The sequence below is a fragment of the Gambusia affinis genome, linkage group LG23 (genome assembly GCF_019740435.1).
Source record: "Gambusia affinis linkage group LG23, SWU_Gaff_1.0, whole genome shotgun sequence".
Lineage (NCBI taxonomy): Eukaryota > Metazoa > Chordata > Actinopteri > Cyprinodontiformes > Poeciliidae > Gambusia > Gambusia affinis.
Window position 1 is genome coordinate 954,609 of NC_057890.1, and position 27,445 is coordinate 982,053.

General features: G+C 39.4%; 2 protein-coding genes across 4 annotated transcripts; both read right to left on the bottom strand.

Moving 5' to 3' along the window:
* Window positions 1-681: 681 nt before the first annotated feature.
* LOC122826080 lies at window positions 682-7,097 on the bottom strand. Of its 3 annotated transcripts, none has more exons than XM_044107587.1 (3): window positions 6,825-7,097; window positions 4,452-5,374; window positions 682-3,123 (listed from the first exon to the last, which is right to left on the bottom strand). In XM_044107587.1, the coding sequence occupies exons 2-3, from the start codon at window positions 4,804-4,806 to the stop codon at window positions 965-967; spliced, it is 2,514 nt and encodes an 837-aa protein (XP_043963522.1). In that variant the 5' UTR covers window positions 4,807-5,374; window positions 6,825-7,097; the 3' UTR covers window positions 682-964. The 3 variants fall into 3 exon arrangements, with proteins under 3 accessions (XP_043963522.1, XP_043963523.1, XP_043963524.1); XM_044107588.1 differs by having other exon boundaries at window positions 6,986-7,093; XM_044107589.1 differs by lacking the exon at window positions 6,825-7,097 and adding an exon at window positions 5,615-5,703.
* A 3,250-nt stretch (window positions 7,098-10,347) lies between these two features.
* Window positions 10,348-26,765, bottom strand: ttll12 (tubulin tyrosine ligase-like family, member 12). The gene is made up of 14 exons (XM_044107590.1): window positions 26,405-26,765; window positions 26,118-26,263; window positions 24,500-24,698; window positions 24,242-24,401; window positions 22,090-22,223; window positions 20,332-20,408; window positions 20,089-20,205; window positions 18,437-18,631; window positions 18,169-18,280; window positions 15,777-15,925; window positions 15,604-15,685; window positions 14,877-14,945; window positions 12,804-12,942; window positions 10,348-10,749 (listed from the first exon to the last, which is right to left on the bottom strand). The coding sequence occupies exons 1-14, from the start codon at window positions 26,639-26,641 to the stop codon at window positions 10,598-10,600; spliced, it is 1,968 nt and encodes a 655-aa protein (XP_043963525.1). The 5' UTR covers window positions 26,642-26,765; the 3' UTR covers window positions 10,348-10,597.
* Window positions 26,766-27,445: the final 680 nt, after the last annotated feature.

Consider the following 27,445-nt stretch of genomic DNA (forward strand, 5'->3'; position numbering starts at 1 on the left):
CAGTAAGTTGTGGGGTACCAAACCTCTTGCTCAGTTTTGCCATCCCAGGAATCATTTTTGAAATGATTCCTCCGGGACCTGTTGGAGGAAAAATATCCCAATTTCACAAGATGTGGCTTTCACCTAACAGAGTTCTGTGGTTCCTCCTATCAGTCTAAAATTTCCCATATTGAGGTCATCAAACCAGAGTTCAGATCTGCCATACCTGATTGACACCTGCTGGCCTCAGGTTTGCTACCAGCTTCTGACTGAGAAACCAGTAACATCCTCCCAGTGTCAGAATCTCACTGAGGAAGAAACTGCATTAGATTTTCTATTACCTTAATATTTCTGCTATAACTGATTTATATTTGTATATAAAATAAGTCAATAGAGTTTAATTTACAATTTTTATGTGTTCGTGTCATGAGGTAGATCTCAGCCGGCTGGTGAGAGAAACAGTAGCTCTAGGTCTCAAGACGTTTGGGCACCTGAGTGTTAATGAAAAGTGGATATATTTCAGAAATTGATGATTTCTTAGTTAATGAAAACATGGCATTATTTTCAAAAGGTACCTTTAAGCTAATTACTGTTTTGAATAAACAAAATATGTTTTGATTGTTATGAAATATACAGCTCTAAAGGCAGATGAAGTCAATTTGAAGTCAAAGCTGCACTCGAGGAAAAGAACAAAACTCAGTGTAGGTTAGCAGTCAGGATTTTAGTCAAATGTTCAGTACAACATGAGGTTGATAAAACATTCACATGTGACATCTGAAATTTACATTTGTCCCAAAAGACAATGAGATGCAAGACTGGAAGTAAGACAATAAGATATACTTATAACATCCAGAATGTGATACTTTATACATATTTTACTGTTTAATAGAATTATGAATGAAATATAAATGACCTAATAGAATTTTTCTCAGTGATCATCATAACCTGGGAAAAACCACAGCCATCTGAGCTGCTGGTGTACCATCTAGCGAGGATGTCTCAAGGTATTTGCCCTCTTGTGTTTTTTCTCCCTGCGCAGAGGGACATGCTGATCTTTCCAGGTGCTAAACACTTTTCTCCTTGCATGGCTGGTGACTTGCATTGACTGAACAGGAGCTGGAGATGATGGAAACATTGCAGGAGAGAAGGGATGATCCATTGCTGAAGGGTTGTCAGAGGAGGAAGATGGTGAAGCATGCATGATGCGTCTACACGAGTTCTTGTGGGCTTCTACATGAGTTCTAGTGGGGATGGAGGCAGGTTTGTCAGGTTGCTTTCTAATCCTATCCCTCTCTGTAAATGAAGACTTTGCCATTGCCATGGATTCATGTGGACCTTGCCTGGGGTCTCTGGGTACCCTGACAAGTGTAGCTGGCTTACCAGATTTAGATTCTATAACAATCATGCGATCAATTATACAGGCGTTTTTAGTGACGTCTGCCTCTGATAACCGTCTGGGGTGGCTAGAGGCTGTTCTCTGTTTTTTCCATTCAGGAACCAAAACATTTACACCTGCATTTGAGAAGTCATTACTGTCGTCTGCTTCCACTGAGATAACCTCTCTTATTGGATCTTTGTCAGACTGTTGCCAACTCACTCTTGACCTGCTGCTCTTTTGGTTGTTGTCCAATGTTGCTACTTCAGGAGTTCCTGTGTTCCTCTCTTGTCTAGAAGAACCTCTGCCACAGTCTGCTGAAGTTGCAGACAAAGCCATCTTTGCGATACAGTATTTTTCCCTACCTTCTTCATCTGAGTCAGACAAAATAATCACAACACTTTCATCATTTTGTTTGGAATTCTCTGAAGTTTGAGATTGGTTCTTCATTTCTGACTCGCAGTGGTTATCTTCCACATCCAAAGTCAGGTTGTCAATTATACCATCATCTGGAGGCATTTGCACATTCTCCTTGTTTTCAGGGACACAGTGGCCAGTCTTTTTTTGGGCAGATGATATGCTCTTATATAGCTCCTTAGAAACAGTCATATAGTTGCACTCAGGACCAGATGAATAAGAACTGTCCTCAGTGGCACAACTGTCCTCACCTTGTCCTGATGTTGACTCAGGGCTGCCACAGGGGAGCGCGACAAAGGAAACCTGACCACATCTAATGGCTTGTTCTTGATCGTCTGGCGTGTCAAAAATGGCAATCTGGGAAAATGCAGATGCTGGTACTGGCGTTGGAGCACAACGTTTTCTTGCACTTACGCCATGCTGGTGTATTTGGTTTTCATGATCACAGTCATGTTGCATCACATTTCCTGAAGCAGGCTCCTCTTCCACCGGTTCAGGGTTAAGGTCTGACATCATTACAGGTACCACTTCAAACTCAATCTCACTCTCCTCATCAGACTCATCACTAAATTCCTCATAGAAGTGGTTTGTCTGCTCTCCATGATCTCTCTCAATACACAAGTGATGTTCTGACTCATCAGCATTTTCAACAGAATACAGAGAATGGACATCTGTTATTTCATCGAGTGTGGGTGTATTGGGGGAATTGTAAGTCTGCACATTTTCTAATGTTTTACTGCAGGCATCAGATACAACAAGTGGGGTAGAGCCCATCTTCCCAGCTCGTTTTCCATTGTCCTGATTCTTATCTTCACTTGCGTCTTCACATTGTTCTACCCTCAGAAATTTGGCAGTCAACTCTGAAGCCTCTTCCACATCTGAAATATTATCATACTGGGGATCAGTTAGAATTGGAAAATTTAGTGTTCCATCTATGTTGCTTTGTGCTGGATGGTTAGGTTTGGTTTGTTGGAACCTTTTGTCCAGTACATTGGTTGAGTTCCGTTGGCGTGAACCCAACACGCTTGCTCTATCAGTTTGAGTTTTACCAGCTTTCCTGGACTCTTCTTTGGTTGTACTTAACCTTGAGGCAGCTACTACTCTCCCTTCTTTGACTTCATACCCCTTTTGCTGCTGACAAACTTCATTTTTTCCATCTTTGTCATCTAAAGTCTTGCTGCCAGCTAACTGAAACATGGAGTCTTTATCTGGTGAATTGCCATCCACTGTTTGATTGGACTCCTTTATCAGTTCATCACTGCTAAAGGCATTAATGGTAGTGTTAATGACAGAACTCTGTTCATCCTTCCTCTCATAGGTGCTGGAGTCTTCCAACAGGATCTGTGAATGTTCTGTAGGAGTTCAAAGATAGAAAATGTTACCTACACACTATGCAATAACTGTCAGTGGACTCTTGAATAAACTGTAAATTTTCCAGAACAATAAATAAACATTTGTGCAGTTATGTCATTTTCTATGTTAACATCCATCATTACTCCATAAACATATCTGGAAAGTAGGGGTGCACCGATTCATCAGCATTGATTTCCTTAATTTTGGGAGAACGGTGATCGGCCAATTCTTTATGTGAAGCCAATCTTATCCCTGATCTCATCTACCCTAAAGGTCTAAAAATCAAATACTGTTGTCTTTTGCTCACCTGTGAGAGGTTTGACTGGCAGACCTGCTCACCAGGTCATGTCTGCACATTTGCAGTTAGCAATCCTCATCCCACTATTGCCAATTAGGTGACTCTCTTGATACTTTAGTGACAATTCAGACCACATAAATAAAAAATTGGTATCGGCCAAAATCGGAATCAGCAGATCAGTTTGGTTATTGGTCAGAAAAACTGGTGCACTCCTACTGCCAATCGACCGGTGACGCCTTTTCCATCTTGTAGATTACACCATCACCAAAAAAAGTGAAGATCTGTCCAGGTTCAAATGTGAAGAAAAAAAATCCCTGCTGATGTCATATTACACATAATTCTAACTTGCTCATTGTATAAAGGAAGAATGGCATAAGCACTATGTTTTAATGCAAACAAAGATTTAGATCTGTTGTGTCCAAATTTTCTGCTTTACAGGTCAAAAGTCAGCTAGTTGAAATTACTCTGGGGGTCACAGTTCATTTTACACCCATCAAAAATATTGTGATTTTTTTTCCCCCCGTTTTATCTACTAAAGTTTATGTATTGTTTTGGGAAAAAGAAAAAAAAATGTGTTGAAAAATTGTATATCTTCATAACATTTTGGGTCAAATGTTTTCTATTATTAGCTTAGAAAATAATTTTTAGTAGAGCGCACCAATTGCAGTGTTTTGGGCAATCAATATCAAAAAGCCTCATCTTCCAATTCTGATTTTGGCTGATACAGATTTGTTTTGTCTGAAAAGTTGCTGAAACTTGTTAACCGTGCAGTGATGACGTGGCCTGGTGGGCAGGTCATCAGTCTGCCACCTCTCACAGCAGAGCAATAGGGGCTCACTGGCTGATTTTCAGGCCTTTTCAGAGGTAGATAAGATTTGTTGTACATGGAGATATTGGCTGATATCCTAAAATTAAGAAAATTGGGATTGATTTATTGATGCACCCTTACTTTAGTCTATTCCCAGGAAGACACTTCTGGAGGTTAAAGGTCACATGTATGATTGTTATCTGGTTCACCAGCCTGCTCACCTTTCTTCTCAGAACTTGATTTTGTAGTTGTCCTCAAACCGTCTTCTTCAGGTGACTGACCAACTGTGACAGAACCCAGCTGAGAAACAGTCAGGTTAGAACTTTGCTTCTGCTCATTGTCTTTATCAGAGGTGGAGGCCTGGGGGGGGGTGACTACCAAGGTGGGAGGTGATGTGCTGGTTTCAGAGTCGTGTTGCTCAGAGGTTCGACTGGTGAATACACCGTGTTCTCTTGCATACCTAAATTCTGAAACCATGGAAGCAATCCATTCACATATTTGGTCATTTGTCAGTATATTGTCTGTCAAGACACTGACAGTGGATGGTTGACAATGAAGAGACGAATGTAAGAACATTTTCTGATGAAAGCTTTGAGACTCTTCCAGAACTTAGAAAAAAATACAACACTGGTGTGAAATTAATATTGGTCTGAATGGGGAGACTCCATCACTAAATTGTTCAAGGGATCCTTTGTTGAGCCTCCAAACACTTCTTCCTAGGGACACTAAAACACACCAAAGACTGAAGGCCCATTCAGTTGAGCATTTGTTAGTTTGTCTCTTCTTGTCCACCATACATGTAGGATCTGTTTTCTCTGGTAGACATCCAAATTGCAAAGTTGTGAAATGGAATTTCCAGCTCTGATCCTTACTTTAAAGACTAAGGCTCTCCATAGTTTGAGTCAAGGAATATAATGTTTGCTTTGGTCTTTAGTGAAATTGGTAGGTCTTTGGTTCCTGAGATTTTCCGTTATGATTGTGCCCAGTCCAGTTGATTCCAAATAGAATGAGGAGTCACTGTAATCTTCAGTACATAGTGACAAAATGTCATTCCTGGGTTATAGCTGCATGTCATTTCACAGAGGATCCTGAATCATCTTTTGGCTGAAGGAACAACCACATTTCTAGGAAGCACTTGACTTGTCTGGAGAAATAAAAAGACACAGCCAATTAAAGATTAGATGTGAAAAGCAGTCCTAAATGCACAGACCTATACATTCCAAGCTTCTTGCCTGGGTTTAAAAGAGCCTTTGTCATCTACTCCAACAGTGGCTCTCTGAAGCTAAACTAAGTAATTGTCCCATCTCCAATGATTCATCCAGTGACAATCAGTGTGACTAACACAGTAATACAGTACTGGACTACAGGAGGATAGTGCACCCACCTATTAGAATTCAAGGGGAGGCAGTGGAGTGCACAGGCAACATCAAATTTCTGGGAATCCACCTCACCTCGGACAATGAACACCTCTTTCTGACAAAGAAGGGTCAACAAAGACTTTGTTCCTCAGGAAATTGAAAAGGGGTGGACATTCTGCTCAGTTGCTCAAAAACGTCTACAGAACCGTGATTGTGAGCATCCTTTGCCTCAGTATGACAACTGCACAATCCAGGACGAAAAGGACTTGGCCTTATTATATTCTAGAAACATAATGACAAATAAAAATCTCATGTCTTATGTTGCTGAGCTATGAGGAATTTCTCTCTAGATTTGCATGTTATTCAGATAGAAGTCAAGACTTGGTTATCAATTTTCCATTCTTTCTTTCATACATTTTCCTGTTGGAAAAAATATATCTCAACCCTCTTTTTTATAACAATAAGAAACTGCTGCCTTTTCCAGGAGGCAAATTATATTCCCACTGTTGTACCATATTAGAATCACTTTCGGTTTAATATGTCTTGGAATTGTATTCCAAGACATATTAACCCGATATTAATCATAATTATCACTTCTGGGTTAATATGTCTTGGAATTTTGCCTTGTTGCTCCCAAAATTTATGCAAATTAAAAGAGAATTTTTGAAGACAAAACCAGATTTTCCTGTTTTTTGACTGAGCTTAAGTAATGGTTGCTTACAATTAAACCTTCGATTAATCAAAAAGGACAAAATGGGCCTTTTTCCAATTTAGAATTGTGACAATCAGTCTTAAATTACTTTCACACGAGGACCCTTGGAACATATATCACACTTAACACTTAATTGTTTTATACGTGGAAGGGTATTGTGACTGTCATTTTGTTCTCATCTTGTTTTATTCTACGCCCCCCCCTGGCCAATTTTGTGATATGGGGCACCATGTTGGTTTTAGAAGCTTTCTAGCAGATGAGCCATCAGCTTAAACACAGATAAACAGGCAGGAGCTCGCTATCTCCCCTAACCTAAGAATCCTTTGCAGATGGAAATTGTAATATCTAACGCTGGTGAAGAAAACATCGCTAGATTAACGCTGTGACTCAAACCGTTTCCGAATTAGTTCTGTTAAGTAAACCGGGGTTTAGTCATTTTCAGGTCTATACAGCAGGATAACTTCATTTCAGTGAACAGCTCTAAATGCCTCGGTGGTCTGAACAAAAAAGACACAAGCACTTACTCGTTCTGCTGGTTTCTACTGGCGTACAATTGCTCTCAACTTGAAAGTTACTTCCTGTTTTTTTCCGTTGATGAACTTCGAGCAAGGTTTTCCAAAATGCACGCCGGGCAAATCCACAAACATGCATTAGAATGAGGTCACGCGACTTCCACTGCCCTTACCTTCAACTCGCACGAGCTCTTCTAAAGTCCCCCAACTTTGACGTAGCTACTCTGAAATCATAGTTGGAGGAGGGGCAAACCTTAACCGTTGACCGTTGGATTTATATAACCCCAGCGTCAGCTCGGATTGGCGGTGTCATGGGAAGGCGTGGCTATCAATGTAGCAACGAGTATTTTACGGTTTAGTTATTTTATTTATAAAAGTGTTCAGATTGCTTGAAATTTTCAATTTTGTCACGGTACAAGTACAACTACAAATTTTGACTATTATCATTTATATAACATATAACAGAGGCTACAATTATGAAGTAGAAATGATGTTTTATTTTGCATTTGTATTCAAAAGTTTTGATTCTTCTTTGGAAAGTTGCACAAGTTTATTTTGTGATACGGGCAGCATCTGTGGACATTTTTTTAAAGCCTTGTAACAGTTTCTCAGTTGGATTAGGCCTGGAATTCGACTGAACCACACAGGATTAGCTATCCTTCAATGTAACCCATTTTTGATCTAACCCAATAGGTCAGACTTCTTATTTGAACCATGACACCAACATGATTTACAGCATGGCTGTGTGTTTAGGTTGGTTGATCTGCTGAAAGGCGAACCTCCAGCCCAAACTCAGGTCTTCTGCAGCCTCAAACAAGTTTTCTTCAGGATTGTCTTCCGTTACATCCAACCCACTTCCAAACAACTCTCATCAGTTTAGCTGTTCTTGATGAAGAAAACCGTTAATCATTTACAGGTCAGTATTACCTTAATTTTAGGTTTTTTTTTTTTTTTTTTTCAAAGAAACTTTAAAACTGCAGTATGGTCAGAAATTTGGGTGCACCTATTTTTTGTGCAAGTGAATCTAAGAAAAAGTTAGGTGCACCAGTGCAAAAAGTTAGTCTAGAGCCCCACAATACCACATCATGATGCTGCCACTACCACACTGTACCATGTGAATGGTGTATTAGGTTCTCAGTATGACATTCTTATGCATCTTTTTGCCATGTTTTGCAGGGTCAAGATTTAATGTAATTAGTTTACTTCTATTTCAATAACTTTGATTGTAATACAGCATAATTACAATCAAAGTAGTTCCCTCGTTTGAGGGAAGTACTTTGCAGTGTTAACTGCAAAGTCTGCAGTTAACATGCGCTAAGAAAACATTTTCCCCTCAAAAAGATATCAAAACTTATTTTAGATAATGGTAGTGAAGATAATTTCAATAAATATATTTAACTTGTCAATTGTTACAGTTATCCACCATTTGTGGATATCTTGTGGATTGTGAGCCGCCCTCCATTCCCTCCTATTAAAACTTGGTACCAAGCCATACAATTTTCCATAGGAATCTGATTTGCAATGTTAAAAAATGTGAACGTATCACATCAGTCCTGAACTGGAGTATGTGTTAAACTACAGACAAAAGAAACCACTTAATCTTCTCATAAACATCCACAGTTAGTCAGCTTTTTAGAATCCATTAGTTGCCAACAGATTCCCGTTTGGAAAAACAAACTCTGCTGCAAGGTGAGCGGCCTGTCAAGTTAGGTGTAGTTTGACCTCATCCCAATACATAATCCAAATAAAAAGGGTAATTAATAATTCGTCTATTAGAACACAAGATGTCATGTGAAAATCAGAAATGTCATTATAATTGGCCTAAAGTAAAAGAAGGTTTTGAAGCACCAATATATTGGTAATTTTAACACTAATCAAAGATGTCATCAATTATAATGCATTTGTAATCAAAAGTAATGAGTAACTACAATTAAAGATTAATAGAGGTTAATGTAAGTTGTTGACATGTAGAGTGTTGTAATGCATTACAAATAGATGTTAGGTAAAGGTCAGAGACTGGGGAACTGAAAGGAGAATTGTGTTGACCAAAGGATACACGAGATGCACCAACCAGGTAAAAGAGGAACCAAGAAAGAGTAAGTGTTGATCGTTGGGCCCTCTGGAAGCAGAAGGTTGGTCAAAAGAAGGAACTGAAACAACTGGGAGGATGGAAAGAGTGAGCTACGTGTAGTGAAAGTGGCTTTTAAGCAACCCAGTGTCAAGGCTTTCCCAAGCAGGACCAAGAGCTCCATCTAAAGCTGGCTTGGTGGCTAAATTCAGGAGAGCCAAAGATAAAGCATCCGTTTTGGTGATGCAATCAGTGAGGGTCTGGGTGTCAGTGAGAGAAAGAGTCCCATAAAGTATATCACAAGAAGAGGAACAATGGGCTTTCCTTCCAGGCAGTCACTGCGCTCACATCGAGGCCCTGATTCAAACCTCAAAGAGGATCCATGAACTGAAGGACAATATAGGGCTATTCTGTGTGTGAGGAAACAACCCAGGAATTCCTAAAGACTGCAGTTCTAAACTGGAGCTCAACCACCAGCTGAGGCCTGGAGGCCCCAATGTTCAAGACGAAGTCTCACTGGCCAGCAAGGATATCAATATCAATTGGTTAAAAGGGACTGCATCCTGCCTTCCACACACTTTGTTGGGGCTCATTCTCCATCAGGCCTGTATTGGGGTTCAAATTTCATGCACAGTCTCTCAAATTCAGTTTCAGAGTTAGAAAGATGTGTTCTTAGATTGAGATGATTTTTTTATTATAATCATTTGATTTAGCATCATCACTTTAATAATGTGTTCTTTGATGGTGGTAAAATACACTACAATACCAAAAGTATTCACTCACCTGCCTTGACTCACATATAAACTTAACATCCCATTCCTAATCCATAGGGTTCAGTATGACATTGGTCCATTCTTTGCAGCTAGAACACCTTCTACTCTTCTGGGATGGCTGTCCACAAGCTTTGTGTTCATGTGTTCATGAACACAAAGTGTTCCATGTGTTCATGGGTATTTTTGACCATTCTTACAGAAGTGCATTTGTGAGGTCACATACTGATGTTGGACAAGAAGGCCTGGCTCTCAGTCTCTGCTCTAATTCATCCCAAAGGTGTTCTCTTGGGTTGCACTAAAGAGGTGGATGAACTTGAATGGCCATCCACACCAGAATCTGCCATCAGATTGCCAGATGGAGAAGCGCGATTCGTCACTCCAGAGAATGCGCCCCCACTGCTCTAGAGTCCAGTGGCGGTGTGTTTTACACCACTGCATCCAATGCTTTGCATTGTACTTGGTGATGTATGGCTTGGATGCAAGTGCTCACCATGGAAACCTATTCCATGAAGCTCTCTGCGCACTGTTCTTGAGCTAATCTTCATATGTCCTATATGAAGTACTGGCGCAATTTACTGCAGAATATTGGCAACCTCTTCACACTATAAGCTTCAGCATCCACTGACCCCACTCTGTCATTTTACGTAGCCTAACATTTTGTGGCTGAAATGCATTTTCTTATAATACAGCTGTATTAATTGCTTATGTATTTATTTTCCTGTTTTCATTAAATTCAGTCAGTAGATGTGTGCCATTTGTCATCTACCAAGGTCAGATTTTCTGTTTGAAAACAAAAAACTTGGACACCTCTACTTTCTGAGCAGGTTGTTTACCTTATAACTGTTTGCACAAAATATGTGGCGGTGAAACACATCAACCAGTTTAATACTGAAAAAGCTGATAAAAGCCTAAACCATAAAGAGTCTTCAGTAGTTAAGCTTTGTTCACACTATCTGAGTGACTGGACAGTTCTCGGGCTGATCCAGGAAGAGAGTCTGGAACATGTGGTTGTAGAATTCCGGATGGTAGAGGCAGGCGCGGGCACAGTCAGGGCTAAAGTTCAACTCCAGGATCTGAGGCTGCATGATCCGCTCACCTGAACCAAGAAGAACATTTATACTGTTCTTAAAATAGTACATAATAATGAAGAGTGTAAAAGAAACACAAAACAGATCAATGGTAAACAAGGTGCGTTAGTAAATCAATAACCTTCTGATATTTTAACTAGCTGTACAGGAGGGATCATCAAACAGTGGGACTCCAAATGAATTTTCCCAGCAATAACATTTAAGAGTTTTGGAGCAGTGATTATGATCAAAATAGATGTGCAACACTGTTATAAATCCATACATGTCAAGAATTATTGAAATACAGAAAGTCCAATCTAGGGCTGAAACAATTCCTCCAGTGATTCGAGTACCTCGATTATTAAAATTCCTTGAGGAAAATGTATCTGTCAATTTATGCTTTATTATTTAGCACACCGTGTTCTGGCTGGGTCAATATTAGCGTTGCACAGCACGCTCACTTCTGACTGAGTTGTTGATAAAAGCTAAGTGTTAGCAGCATTTTCAAGTTCGCCCTGGAAGGATTTTATTGATTCATGATAATGTCCGGGGTTTTATTGTTTTTCGGGGGGCTGATAAGCATCCTTAAAATAACTGGCACGATGTTTGGAGTATGGCAGCTTTTCTCCTCCTAGAGCTGCTGCTTGGTGGTAGTTCAGAGCGAACGGCGGGGAAGAGCGCTGCAGGTGTACTTATACAGGTGAGCAGATAGATTGAATACTGCGGGTGCTGTTGTGTAGCTGATGCTTATGATGTAACTATAGCTTTACGGACGAACCGTAAAATTAATTTCATATCATCTCAGTCTCATCAAAAGAATGGCAGAACTCATAATGGTGGTACAGAGCTGGTAGATGAGTTTCTGTGACGAACTAAGAAGCCAAATTCTATCGCTAACTAACATGAACAGAAAAGCTATAAATGTTTGGGCAAGGTGAGAGTTCATCTATTAAATTGACTGGAGATGAATACATAAACAAAAAGATGGAGTATACACATAAAAAAAAAAAAATCTAAGCGTATTTGTGAACCTGCCTCTTTATTATTAAATTGAATATAATTTTAAATTTTTGTATAACTTTTCTTCAGGTTAACTTAGAAAGTGAACTATTATTGTTACAGGTTAATTTCTTAAGCTGGTTAGGGAAGTTCAAATATGAACAATTGGACTGATGTTGGTATTTGATAGTAACACTGCTGTTATGTTAGATTTACCAGTACTTTATTTTATCATTTTTTAAATCCAATTACTCGATTAATCGATTACTACAATATTCAGTTTGCAACAGCCCACTGTGCAGCGGGATCAAGCTCAAACCTTTAACAGCAGAAGGATCCCATTATAGTCTTAATCATAACTGTTATTCTATATTGTACAATGCAAACACTAACTTTAACGGTCCACTAATATGATCCCTGGAACAAGCTGGGCTTTGTGGCCTATATAAAACATGTCCATTACATTTAGTACACAAAATCATTCTCAGATATTGAGATTTCACCTGATCAGTTCTCAATGTAGATCATCACATTTGACAATAAATGCACAGATATTGTGGGGAACAGAGTGAGACATGGGACTAGCAGAAGCAATCGTTCAGTGTTAGCTTGTGCTAAATGTCAAACCATGTTTGTGCTGAATAACAATTCAAAGCACACAATATTTTATTATACTTAAATTTGCAGATTTGTGACTAACAGTAGGATCATAATCTTCCTTCAGTGAATGTATTTAGGCAAGTCCTACTCTGTTGGTCTGTTTCAAAGGACTCCTTCCTAAACTGATCGGCTCAAACTACAACTTTCTTTGGCAAGATTGCAGGGACATTTAAAATGAAGCTCTGTTCTCTGTGACGGGGAGAATATGTAGCGACACCTGCATGACCAAAAATCTAAAAGTTTTTGAAACAGGCTGTTTTGCACAAACCAGGACAAAATTTACATATTCCCCCCAAAAAAAAGTCTGGGTGTATTTTTTTCTTGTTGTTGTTCTTGGACTGTTTCTAGAACTAGGAGATATTCAAATGGAAATACAGAAACATGCAAAAAGAGATAGTGATGATAGTGGAGCTTTAAAGATTACCATTTTGCCCTTGACACCACTTCAACATGAGATCCACAGCATAGATGGCCCGGGATGACTGATATGGACAGATTCCATACGGTGCTGGCCGAGATGAAGCGGCTTGGAAGAATTCCTTGAAAGCCTTAAATAAGCCTGCCTGAAAGAGAAGCGAATGGAAACAGGAAGGTCTTCATTAGAAGAGTCACAAGCATGCCCTGATGTATTTGTTTGATTATAGGGGATAGTGTAGCTATGATGTCTGCTTGTTCTAGGATGCTGAATGTTTTGCACTTTGTAACATGGATCTTTAGATCTTCAACAACCTTGACACAACCTTGTTATTAACCACAAGACAAGTGACAGACCAGTAAAAATCACAGTCATGTCCATGTATGTTGGTTGGAAGCAGGTGCTAAACTGACCCTAGTACTCCTTTCTAACTACTTCACCGACATTATGTCAGCAAAACAGGAACTACAAAGATAATAAGCAACTCTGAGCAACTAAATTCCTAAGGTACTACCTGAAAAAAAAGTCTGCCCCCTTTATGTTGAAGTCCATTTCCAAATAATCCAAGTTTCAACAGGTTGCAGTTATTTGAGTAAATTCAAACAAATATTTTTCATTGGTATGATGCAACAAAAAACTAGGGATACATTGATAGAAAAATTTGGGCTGACATCAATATCCAATGTAATATTTCTCTTTGGCAAATGCCTGATATTTACCAACATCATATTATAATTATTTAACTACACTTTTGAAAACATAAAAACAAATACCACACTACTGATTTCACCAATGCTTCACCAATTCAGTTAAACTCCCCACAATCCTTTGCTGCATCACCATCACTGTTGCATAACAAAATAAGCATGACATCACCAGACACCCCAGTCTAACTCAAATGACCAATATCATCCTATACCAATGTTGGTGCTGATATATTGTGCATCATAAAAATAATAATCTAATAAATAGAAGAGTCTGCACTTCATTGATTGTGATTGATTGGTTAAAGACTGAATTGACAAATATGATTATGACGAAGTGAAGAAGAGTGGGGTGACTTATGGAGAAATTGGTCATTTAATCACATTCTTGAAGAGTCAGACACAAAGAGGAGAATGAAAGCAAAACAAAAAATCATACCTGACACACCTAAGAAAATGGAGCTAGAGAATATATAAAAAGAAAAAGATCAAAAGGCTGAAAAGAAAAACAATGAAAGGCAAAAATAAAATTACCCTCAAATAATCCAGTTAAACTACACTAAAGACATCAGTTGTGTACTGTATTATACAGTAGCTCAGAAAAAAGCACCATGGGCAATCCCAGGTGACTTTTAATCTCATTGTACATGTGTACTGTGACAAATTGAATTGAAGTATAACTACTGCCAGTCCTTTGCTTTGAAGTCATTTTTAGTAAAAACTGCCACAACTCGCATCACTCTTCTTGAATTTCTATTTCAGTTTAGTGGAAACCAGAATTTCAGATTCAAATCAAGCTGCAGTAACATTCAAAATGTCACATGGCAGGAAAACCAGCAGCTTTACATGTAATGCTTTCTGAATTATGCAGTTGTGTTGAGGAAAAACATAAAAGTGTAAACCTTTTTCTACAGAAACCTGTTTGTGTCATTTAGTTCTTTAGTCAGAAGTCTTCAGCATCTCTGTGTCACTTTGTACAGTCAGTGCGGTTAAGTGGAAACATGATCTTTAAGCCCTGTACATGTAGAAGGAAAACTGAATGATGTTTTCAAGCTAACATCAGGTGAAAGAAATATGATATGCTTGTAAAATGTTCCCCCCAAAAACAGTATAATTTTATCTAACAATAAATATTGAAAAAAGTCACCCAAGTGGTTTCAAAATTTTCCCAACAAAAGAATAGGCCCATATTCACAATATTTCATAATTTAGATTCATAGACAGGTATTATGAGCTACATTTACTTGAGGTGAAGATGTCTGTCTCCTAAGAAGTACTCATGCCAAATATTTGCTGCATTAATTAAACCAAATTAATCGAAGCTAAATATTTTATCACCAAAAAGGGGAAATAAGTTGGTTCATCTATTCAGACTTACTTCCACGTCTTTCCATGAATACTGAGGGTACTGTTGCTCAAACATGGGGATGAACTCATCATAGTGAACCTGCAATGATTCCAAAAGAGAGGACAGAAATTCATTCAGACTTGCATCTCAATAAACCAAAAAGATCAGTGAAAAAATTATTTCTTTCATTAAATTAATTCAAAAAGTGAAACTTGTGTGTTTCTATTAATGATTAGCTAATAAAAACCTAAAATCTATTTTTGATCAATAAAACACAGACAGCTTCCACAGAGAGAGTAAGCCACTGTAAGTAGATGCTGAATGAAATGTGGAATGAATCTATATAGAGTAACATTAGCTTCACTTTTTGAATCCAGTTGCTGAAATTATGATATTCAAATCTACTGAGGTGAGAAACAAAAGAACTGCTGGAGTGTTCAAATAAAATTAGGGTGACCAAAAGTCCATATTTCCCGGGACATGTCCGTATTTCACGTCCTTTTTTTAGAAAGTGAGGAAATGTCCTGTTTTTTAAATTACCTTGATTACCATTAAATTTACGGGCACTAGGGCACTGCGTGTGATGTAATCCCACGTGTCGTGGTGTCCCCCCCCCCGCCCCCCCCCCAACGTGTCATGGTGTCCTGGTTTTCCCAAATGAAAATATGGTCACCCCAAATAAAATTCCATCTTCATAAAATTAGAAATAACCAACAGTCAACATTTTGCAGAAGGATTCCAAAAGCAAAGCATGTACCTGTTTAAGCTGCATTCCTTCTGCATAGTTCATAACAGTGAAGTGTTTCTGGTAGTCATCGAAATGATCCAAAGAGAAGGGCCTAAACAACAGAACAAAGGTTCATTTGCTGCCAGATGAGAAGGGAAAGGGATCCATTCCGTTTCTCCATCCTGATGGAAAACATTCCTCACTTGTTGGCGAAGCGCAGCCAGAAGACATTGTAGACGTAGAGACGCAGTGGCTGCACCGAGCGCAGCATCAGCATGTAGCGAACGTCAAACTTTACCATTCCTACTTCTCTTCTGAACAGCACTGGATCATTCAGGTACTTACACACCACCTGAGAAGAACACACACACGCAGACACCCTGAGGCCAGTAGGGAAGTGGGCCTCTGTGTAACATTATATTTATGCCCCAGGAAACAAAAGATTATAGAAACTCTGTTCAGATTCATAAGTAATGGATGCAGTAAAAACACCTTCAGTAAAATTTGTGAAACAACAAAATTGTGGCAGGCTTTTAGCAATTAATAGCATGATGAGTTAAAATGAGCTCGATGCAGTTTTGTTTACAGACATCCTGATCCAATTTACGTATGGGTTGGCTTGTCTGTGTTTTTATTTCCATTGTATCTGTTTTCAGTTGTCATGTTTTGTTCTGGATAATCAAAATATCTCCTGGTCTCGTCAATCTGAAGCTAAATGTCTAACCAGTCTGTGACCAGGGGCCTCACATATTAGAGTGTGCAGCTTTCACACTAAAAGTTGGTGTAGGGACAAATTTAGAAAAGTGAGGCGCACAAAAAAATTCTGACGTATAAAACCATGCACACACACATGCCTAGACATCTTTCCTTTATACATCCTAATTTACAAGAAATGGAGCACGTAGTCCGAATCATAATAATTATATATTTTATATAAAAAGGTGCATTTCAGAATACATGAGTTCACTTTATAAAAATAAAAACTCCAATTCCCTCTGATTCCTTCCAATGGCAATGTTCTCCATCAGAGTGAAAGCCTTCCACAATTACACAGAACATTTGCATAGCTATTTGTGTATGTGTGATTATCTACACCAGGGGGCATTATCCACACCGGCGGGCACCACTGCAAAAAGCTCAGGCAGGATCTTAGGACTATGGGAGCTTCAAACTCCACTCATCATTTTTAGCTCACAGAAAAAGCAAACTGACCAATAAGATTTAGGCTTTGGCGTACCCTTTGATCCCCACAGACTCACACTGATGTGCCAACATACAAGATGTTTTGGCACAAAACAACTTTTTCTTCTCTCCACAATTTTGTTAATAGTAAAGAGGGTTGGATAATAAAAAATACAATAATTTTCTTTTCTTTTTTAAAATTTTATTTTAAGGAAAATCTCAGAGCGTACAGCTGTACAGCTGCAGCTGCAACAATCCATACTCTCAAGTCACTTGTGGGCAACTTAGAATCACACAGAAAAGCTCCAAAAGGGAATCAAACTTAAAACTCTGAACTAAGAACTTCTGATCACATAATAGCAGTTAACCATATCTGCCATGGTAAATCATTACTGATAACTATTGGGAGTAGTCCCCAACATTAATATGATCAGGCAGAATGTAATCATATATACATATATGTATTATTGTTATAAAGGCTGAGCCAAGAAAATGTATGTCTCTATCAAACAAGTAGCCCTTCGTGTTACTCTGTACCCGTGAAGTAGCTCCCAGTCTCAAAAAGGTTGGCAACCCCTTACACCTTGTTCACCTTAAAATCATCCACCCCAACTGTTTGGAGTTAATTGCATTTTCCCTAACCCGCATTTTTTTTTCAGTGCATTTCAGGGTTAAATAACTCTGAATGCAGTCAGGTTTCAGTGTATGTAGGTGAGTTTTGGCCTTTAGGGATTTGTTATTGTGCAGAAAAAAGCTTTGCATGGTTGCTGCATATTTTCAAGGCACGTCAAAAGTTTGTTTATATTTATGCAAACTTTCACATCACGTTTATTTTTACACATGTCGACTCGTATTTAAAATATGGCGCCTCACATTTTTTTGGACACTTTATACATGAGGCTCCAGGATGTGTGGAGTCTGCAGAGATGTTAGCTGCCCAATGATGTCAAAGTCTCATCTGGTTTATTATTCTGTGTGTTGTTTACTTGCCTCATTTCTTTTGTGGCACACTATTAACTGTTTTTTGGATGTTTGGTTGGGGGTTAGAAACGTTTACACATTCCTGTGTCATTAGCTGCCTGTGAAGCTGATTTATAACGGTCAGCCTTGTGCCCTTGTAAGGGCATGTCCACAGAAGGTTCCAGAACATTCTTTGGTAGAGGTCTTTGATCAATTGTTTGTGTGACTGTGTGAAAAAGCCCAACTTCTTTCCTTGTAATCATAATAAAAGGCAGTTGGGGACTGAGAGCCTGCGGAGTTGACCCCAGACAGTGTTTGACAGCGGTTCTCTGTGTCTTGCTCTGCTTCCCTCTACTGCAGAAAAGCAATTTATGTCTTTGGTTGATTCTTTGCAGGTTAGGAACTAAAATAAACCCAACAGGTTTCATCTCAGACTGATGAGTGTGCTGGTACCTTTGGTGTGCTCTCTCTCTGTCTGATGATGCAGTCCAGATTACTGGTGATGTGTGTGTCCAGACCCCGGGCCAAGTTCCACGGCTTACAGATCCAATTGTTGTCTTCTCCCCTGAAAACCAGTAAAAGGTATATCAAGGTTCCCATCTGAGTTGGTATGACAACAAGGTTAAGCAGCAGCTTGTGACGATGCCTCAAGATTTTCAAACGTCAAGCTGATTTAGAAAAACAAAGCCGTGATACTACTGAGTAAAAAACAGGATCCAACCTGAGTCGTCTCAGCTGATAATGTTTGATGAAGTGTGGAAGCTCCGTCTGAAGGTTGAAGGTCTCTGGAAGCCAGTCGGGCGTGGGACCGCCTTTCAGCCTGCGGCCCACGGCAGCCAGGCAGTCCTTCACGGTCACTAAGCTCTCGCAGGGGAACTGGTTCAGCATGACATGAGGCCGCTCTTCACTCAGCTTCCTACCACACACGCACACCACACAAGTTCTGCTCAAACTCAAATCCAACTTATCAGTGATGTTAAGATAATTGTTTAAGTCCTTTGAAGTTATTATAATTTTAAATAAGGAAGAGAGAAGCAAATTATTAGTAAGTTTTGCAGAGGGGGCGAGATCAAATAAGTTCTTCTTCCCACTCCTTTTCAAATATGTAAGCTATAATAGTTTGGTTTGGTTATTTTTTATTGTTCCATTTTTGCATTGCTCTGTGTCATTTGGGTATTGAGTGTGGAGTTAATTGTGTTTATTTTTGTTTATTACATATTTGAAATAAAATCAAATTGAAAATGTTATTTTCTGCTGCTTCCTAAATCATGCTCGTCTGCTGATGAGTAATTATCCCAACACTGAGTCATGTCTGCCTCTGACTGTAACTGGATCATGGCACAAATTATGTAACTGGCTCTAGATCAATCCTGGCTCTCAATGGCAGCTGTCCTGCAACTCTTGTTGCATGTCTCCCTGGTCCCACACACTTCAATCAAATAACTGAATCACCTTCTCAGTGCAGTGAGGTTCTCCAGAGTCTTGCTAATGACCTTATTATTTGATTCCTACAGGACACTGTAGGTTTGTCCTGTAGAGACACACCTACAGGACACTGGCCCTCCAGGCCTGGGGTTACAACTACTGCCATAAACTCTTTACTTTGTCTTTGACACAGAAGGTACCCTGGATAGGAGCTCCGTTATTTTGTGTGTTGGTCGTGATAGACAGCCGCTAACGCTCAATTATCCCTACAGGCACGCTCAGAAGGAGAGATTGCTGCAAAATGAGTGACTCAATGCAATTTTCTAGGTTTCCATAGATGAGAAACTTCCCCAATTTGAATAATAAACTGAACTTGCTTGCATGAATTGACTATATGTCTGGACATATAAAAGGTACATAGCATATGTATTTAATCAGGAAAATTAATTCATGCAACAAAAAGACTTTAGATACAGTGTATAAAAATCTCATTGAATATGCACCTGCTAGGAACACCATTGTGTGAAGGACAAAAATAGACAGTCCAGAATCACCAGTATGAGCTGAGGATGCTGGGAGATTTATATCAAAGGCAAAAAAAACTAAAGCCAAAGGCAGAGTTCCACATCTGTGAACAACATAGATTATTATTATTATTATTATGATAATTGAAAGGGCTTTTTGACTTCTGACAATTTCTGTGATTAGGTTGCTAAATAAACAGAACTGGAATGAAACAACCAAAACGTTTTACTGTTAGGTCCATCTAATTACCAAGCAGCAGCATCTGACTTCAACAGTTTCTATAACTGACAATGGTACATATTCAAATTTACTGAGATAACCTTTAAACTGCAATCCGATACATCAAATATTTTCTGTTTGCTTAAGTTGGGCCTGTTGACTTTCTTCTCCTCCATAGCTCTGACCAGGGTGTGTGGTGCTAACCTGTAGTCTTTGATGTGATCATAATTCCAAATGATGTCAGCCTCATCCTCTTCCTCCACCAGAATGAAGCGAGGATGTGTCAGGTTATTTCTTACTTGAGACATTTGAGTGAAGACTCTGGAATCAAAAGCAGATCAACTTAAAAGATCTGCCGCTGAAGCCTTGGTATCCCGGCAGACCTCCTGAAGTCCGATGGTTTCCAGCTTCCATCCTCCACCGGTGTGTTGCTGAGGTCAGACTTACTTGAGGATTTTGTCTTTGGGAACAGTAAAAGGCTGGATTTCCAAAGGAAGCTGTTCATTGTTCTCTCGTGTGATGGCCTGGAAACATGAACCAGGAGAACTTTACAGACCTGGAAATATGTTGTTTGATTTGCAAAAGCATCTCAGTCGATGAGAATTCAATTCAAACAGTAAAACTGATTCATTGCTCAAAGAGTGATGCAGCTGAACTCTTTATTTCTATTTATTCAGATGATTCTGGTAAACGACTAATGAAAAGTAAAAATTCAAATATTACATAAGATTAAAACCTTTTTTAATGCAGAATTGTTCTGGTGTGGACTGGAGTCAGATTCAAGTCAAGTTTGTACTTGACTTGACCTGGAACCCTTCAGGCTTACTGTCATAATGTCTGGGTGTTAGAGTTTTATTTTTCATAGTGTAACTTCATATGTTTGTTATTCAAAGACTTTGCTTTACTCTTGTATGTAGGTTTGTGTTCAGTTTTGTGTCAAGATTATCAAGTTTAATCTGAGTTAATTATTTTGTTTATATTGGTTCTTTGCTCCTCTATTTCTCTAGTCATTCTTTTCCCCGTCTTCATTTTTCTGGTTCTGTTTTCTCAGCATTTTGCTTTTATGTTTTACTGCTAGTTCAAGTCTTTTTTTTTTCCCTATCTGTTGTTCTGTACCTCACAGCATCCTGATCCTACCTTCACTTTGTTTCTCATTCTACTCTACAGTTGTAATACTTTTTACATTTTGTGCAGTTTATGCCTTTTCTTAGTCTAATGCTCTTCACTTGTTCCTTTTATCTTGGTTCAGCTGTTGCCTTGTCTGTCTCTTCACCAGCCTTATGTTTTCCTGTCAAGTCTCATTTTTTGGTTTTCTTAGAGCTCTGTTCAGGTTGTTTATCCATTTAGCTATTTGCAGTTATGCGTTTTACTTTTGATTTCTGACAAGTCTGTTTGGTTTCAGCACTCTGCCTCAGCCATTTTGCTCCTGTTAACCTCATGTTGTCATGTATGACATATGCATGAGTGATGAATAACAATAATGTATTATCATTTTTTTTAAGTAGCATTGCACCTAGGTGTTTTGGCTTTCCAGTAGTACTTTCTTTTCAAATATTTCAGATATGCACTATAAAGAGATATGTGAATAATCTGGAGTCACATTTCAAACAAAGCTCCACAAGCAGGTGAATTTGAATAGATGGAGGTGCAGAATGGAGTCAGAGCTACAACTAACTGTTTTCATTATTTTTGGGTCAGCAATGAATTTCTATAAGACAAAATCAAATATCTGGGTTTATTTGAGTCAGCCATGGTAACACCCAGACAGAGGATGAGATGTAACATGATTTTAGGTTTCCATCTGAACTACTTTGAACTTGTGGCTGTTTGCCTCTAAGGCAAAAAGAATAATCTGGGTTTATTTGCGTCCATTAAACCACGGCCCCAAGTGTTGCTGCAAGTGACATCATCAGAGCACCAACCATGGCTCCACCATGGCTTCCTGCCCATCCTAACATCCATAATAATAAATACGCATATGACATATTCTCTCTCTCACCTTTGTGGTAATTGAATGCTCCAGACCTGAACTCTGACGAGTCAGATAGCAGTGGAAGAAGTAAGCATGCACCTCGTTTTTCTGTTAGTTGCAGGAATATATTGTGTTGTTGTTCAACCGAGGCTGAAAGAGCTCAGGGTCAAATGATCCGGAACCCGTCATCAAAGTTTGTCCTTTGATTAAGGGTCCACAGTGATTGTCCTCACCTCATAATAAGAATCTGCTGGTTCTGTGATAGCACTGCTCACTCCTTCCAGATCATCATGTATCCACGGCAACAACCGGCATCTCCGTAGCAATGGGTTGGTCTCCCCATATGCATAATCGCGGGTTACTTCATCTGTGCAAATGGGAAAGTGGGGTGCTTGTAACAGAATCAAACAAAAAGTAACTGACAGGAAAAGACATTGGTTCCTCAAACCAGTGTTGTAGTGCTTTAAAGACTCACCTGGTGTAAATTAAATTTTAGTTATTGGAGTAACACTTAAGATATCCATCCATCCATCCATCCATCCATCCATCCATCCATCCACTTAAGATAAATTTATTTAAATCAAAGAATGTTGGCTACACATTCAGTTTTCTGGCAAATCCCCGGTTACTGATCGTTATAGAGCCTGACCTGCTGATTTTGATTTATATGAATTTGTTTTTGTCTGAAATGTTGCTAAATATAGCAAGAAAGACTGAGTTGGCAACAGTGGGGTAAATATTGTTAACCCTACTGTTAACCCCACCCGCCACCAGGTTCAGACCTGACCTGGTGGGCCGGTCTGTCAGTCAAACCTCTCATTGTAGAGCACAAGGGGACAGAGGCTGATTTTTAAACCTTTGCTGACAAAGATAAGATTAGGGGGTAAGATGGGCTTCACATGTAAGTATTGGCCGATCACGATCCCCCAAAATTAAGGAAATTGGCGCCCAGAAATCAGCTGGTCAATAAATCAGTTGGCCAATAAATGTATCCTGTTATGTATATGTCTATAATGTAAAAAGCACTGCCAGAGATGCAATAAGATCATAGCAGGTGTGTGAATGACCTAATGATCAGACTGCTGATTGCAGCCAGTCCCATTATTACCAGAACTAGAGGGCCCCAAAACCAAATTTCACTTAGGGCCCCATGGAGGCTTGGGCCAACCCTGGACTGGAGCCTCACTGATAGTGCTGATTTCTGACATGAATGATATTGGCAAATGCTCAGGGCATTATCTTTTTAGATAAGCAGAACAAAGAGTTTGTTCTTTTAATTTGTGCTTTTAATATTGGTAAAATAAATATTAAGCTCTAAGTATTTAATAATTAGGTGTTTTTATGGGAATGTGAGTCTTTCAGATCAATTTGATTAGCAATTTTGATCATATTTCACATTTTAGCACACATTTTATTGTGCGCTGGTCTTGACTCGGTCTTGATACACTCTGGTCTTGGTCCTGTCTTGGTCTCGGGGCAGGTGGTCTTGACTACAACACTGCCTCAAACATATAATTCCTCAGCATTTTTTTTATACTTCCACACTTTCCAATCATAAGTACCTAAGCATCACATGTTACAAGTCCTGGATCAGATCCTGTCTCTGTGAAAAGACAAGCTACAGAGAACCAAATTAAAATAAACTAATTTTTTATTTATTTAGTTATGTATGTGACAATGGTTCTGTAATCCCAGATGACAGCAGAGGGTGCTGCTGGAAGCACTGAGTCTCTGGCCATCAGTAGGGAGAAGCAGAATTTACTGTCCAGATCAGAGATGTGCAGAACTGCACAGGCTGAAAGGTTACAAAGTTTCTCCAGCTGATCTAACATAAACATATCTGCACACTTCTATTCTGATGTCCAACGCTGTAGTGTGGAGAGGAAATGCACTTCTAGGTCTTGGAATCAATCTATGAAAATGTTTTGTTAAGGAATATTCTTTCAATAATTAACAATAGTGAAACACTATTTTCATCAGAGAAAGTCAGAATAAATGGACAGTGATTCTCAGAGGTCAATTAGAGAGAGAAGAAAATAAACTTAAAACATACAATTCTTCTTATATCCCTTTCCAGTCAGGTACACGGTGCCTGTCCCGAAATCAAACCCGGTTTAAAGGAGATTCAGGGGAAAGAGGAAAAACATCTCCTCTGAAAACCTCCCTTATCAGTTTTATAAGAAAAACACTTGCTCAGAAGCCTCCGTTATCAGTTCATTCTGCCCAGAAAAGTCAAAGTTTTATTTTCCAAGACAATGTCTAAAGACAAAGTCACTTTCATTAGCCAGGAGAGCAGCAGAGTCTAGAAATGATACCAGGGTGTGTGTTTGTATCAGGGTGTGTGTTTGGATCAGGTTGTGTGTTTGGATCAGGTTGTGTCCTTACCACCTTCTTGCAGATCTTGCAGAGGCCAGAGCAGAGTGTAGGCCAGCTGACCCTGCATGTAGAAGAAGGGGGCCATGCAGCAGCTGGGATGGTCCGAGTGCTGGACCTGGGAGCCAAACTCATCCATGATGTACCACACAGGAACTTTTTCCTCTGCTGACTGCACACACACATGCACGCACACACGCAGCAGAGAAGGGGGCTGAAACACATGCTGACAGAGAGGGAGCTGCAGTGTGAAGCTGTTCTCAGACTTGCCCCCTGGGACAGCTGGTAGGTCTGGTTATATTTCCACATGCGCTCCAATATCAACTCCACTACATCTGGAGGGGGAACCTCGCCATGGAAGTCCACCCCCATGAGGGAGGCCATCCTGGGCAGCAGTCCCGGAATCTGCTCCAGGTGCTGCCGGGCTTGCTCCACCCGGTACGTCCAAGCATGGTCCACCAGAAAGATGCTGCAGGAGGAGCACAGAAAGCCTGGTTGGAGACGGGATTTCAGCAGGATGTTGTGAAAAGCATCACTATGTATCAGCAGCAGGCATCAGCAGCTCCACCTGTGAAAATGTTCAAGCTTGTAGATCTGGTGACATCTCTGCTCGTCTTTCTCCCTCATTTATAGTAATGGGCCACTTTATTAGGCACACCTTGTTTCAGTTAATATGATAGCAATACACAGCCGACCGTCATCATACCAGGTAACGATATTCAGTTTTAATGTGTGTTAAATAGAGATGAAATTATCCATCAGATTAATCAGTTATTGAAATAATAATCAACTAATTTAGTAATTGATTAATCATTAGCTGTAGTATACAACCTCAAAAAAGACGAGTAATTAACCCAAACCATACAACAATATATATCCATTTTGCCTTTACCATTATGGTGAAAATTGTTATTACTAAGTAATATGTGATGACTTTAATCTGATGACATGATTTATGTCTTTGTTCTTAATGAACCTGTCTGGCTTGGTCTAAAGCCCAGACAGAACCAACACAGAACCCACCATCAGTCTGACCTGGAGCTCTATTCGGACTGTTCAGGAATTTTTGGTGTCTCTCCATCATGTATCTGGTATGAAATAAGACTGAGTGATTTTCACAGTCATTAGGTTTTCCCACAACAAATATTTTCTTTAAAAAGTTGCATTTTATTGTATTTCAGGCAATAAAATGTTTGTTGTTATTTTAAAAAGGACCTGAATTATTTCTAATATAATGTATATCTGGTGTTGTATATAAAAAGGCTTAAGTGGTTCAATGAAAAATCTACAGAATGTATTGAATTTTTATCTGATTAATCGTCTGAATGTCCGATTACTAAAATAATTATCTGCAGCCCTCCTGTTATATTGTCAGTTTCCTTTACATCCTTTTTCCATCTCGTTTGACAGAAGTGTGTGTGTCATGTATTTAATGCCTTGTGGGGACCATTTTTCCTGACACATACTACTTCGATGGGGAACCACTGTTTGAAGCCTGGACCCCACAAGGGGAAACGTTTGGACTTAGGACTAAGGTGTGAATTGAGTTTTGGTTAGGGTTCTGTATTTTTTGTTGATGCTGCTTTGGTTTCTGATATATTAAAATATTTTTTTAGGTCTTTCAGAGGTCACCATCCCTCCCAATCTTCCTCCAAAACAAACCAAAGTGGGTTACGTTTTTCAGTGCTCCATTTGTGCCGTCATTAGTCATCTGGTGGATGACCTAAAAAATTATTTTTAATATCTCAGAAAACAAAGCAGCACAAACAAAATATGTATCGCCACATAATGAGCACAAACCCCTCAGGCTATTTGCTGGAATGTTTCACTTAGCTGATAGTCATTTGTGTCCTGAAGAAGCGAAAGGTTATGTTTTTACGGTCTTCACCTGGTTGGATCGGAGACTTCCAGCCCACATTCCCGAGTAACAACCACTTTACACCCAATCACCACTCCATAATTGCCCTTTTTTCTCTCCCCATCTTCCTCCTGCTGGACCTGCATTATTCCAAACACCTCCCCGGCATCGTAGACCTGCAGAGAGGCAGAGAACACGGCGAACTGCGGGATAGCCTAACAGCAGATGGCATGAAGTGTCATGAAGTGTCGCGTTAAGGCGACACTTCATGCAGGTGAGCTTGCTCAGTGGTCATGCTCAGCATGCTCAGTGCTCACCTCGTTGGTGATCTTGTGATAGAGGCTCCTCCAATAGATCTGAGGGACCCCTGAGGACTGCAGGGCCCCACCCTGCAGCGCCACGAAGGCCCCGAACCCCTCATCTGGTTCGTCATTCAGTCCTTCTGGGTTTGTAAACATCTCCAGGACAACGTTCCAACTCACGTGCGAGCAGCTGCTGCAGACCAGGAAGAAGTTATTTTTCATGTGTGCTTGGTAACCATCTTGAATACGCATGGTCGCCACCTAGTGGTCTGGAAAGTGAATGAGTAGTAGTTCCTTTTTCAGATTTTCCCTTCAACGAATCATCCCTCTGTCTCATTCAGTCCTGCACTCTGTCCTGTGTCTACCTCAAGCCACCAACACTTTGATTGTGTGTGTGAAACTAGAGTTTTTTTCTTCACTTCACACCCAGCAGTGCTGTACCTTATTATTCAGCCAGCTGAATTTTACACACCGGACGTGTAAACTAGAAGACGTTACAGATGTCCTGTGTGTAAAAGATCTAAAGAGGCAAAAATAAAGAAAAAGTCAAATCCAACCAGTCTCATGTCCCCTCCAGAGACACATCACCATATTTTATAGTGGAAGAGAACACATAAAAGAATTACAATATATATATGCTAACATTTCTGCACATGTATATGTGCATATTTTACCATAAGTAAAATATTCAGGTGCATCTCAATAAATTTATAAAAAGTTCACTTATTTTAGTAATTTATTTAAAAAAATTAAACTAAAGTCTTATTCAGATCAATTTCAAATAACACTTTTCTAGCAGAAATAATTAAAATTCTGGTTTAACTCTCTGCCTCTGTGTAAATGGCAGGGTCCACCCTGAACAGGTCGCCTGACTGTAACAGACACACTGTTAAACACAGTACGTTGTCCTTATTTCAGAAAAATCATGCGATCTCATGGCCTCAAAAATATCAAGTTTTCCAAACACAAAAATGTTAATATGTGCAAGTTGGACATCTTAAGTCTACACAATTCAGCTAACTTGATACTTTTGAGTTACATTAACTTGGGCAATTT

Bases quoted from the DNA above. Each gene is read 5' to 3' on its own strand.
- LOC122826080 (XM_044107587.1), bottom strand. From the start codon at position 4,806: ATGTTCTTACATTCGTCTCTTCATTGTCAACCATCCACTGTCAGTGTC. The intron at 3,124-4,451 runs GTGAGCAGGCTG...GAACTCCTACAG, and splicing joins ATCAAGTTCTGAGAAGAAAG to AACATTCACAGATCCTGTTG.
- ttll12 (XM_044107590.1), bottom strand. From the start codon at position 26,641: ATGCGTATTCAAGATGGTTACCAAGCACACATGAAAAATAACTTCTTC. The intron at 26,264-26,404 runs GTGAGCACTGAG...GCCTCTCTGCAG, and splicing joins ATCACAAGATCACCAACGAG to GTCTACGATGCCGGGGAGGT. The intron at 10,750-12,803 runs GTAATCTTTAAA...TTCTTGGTTCAG, and splicing joins GTGGTGTCAAGGGCAAAATG to GTGAGCGGATCATGCAGCCT.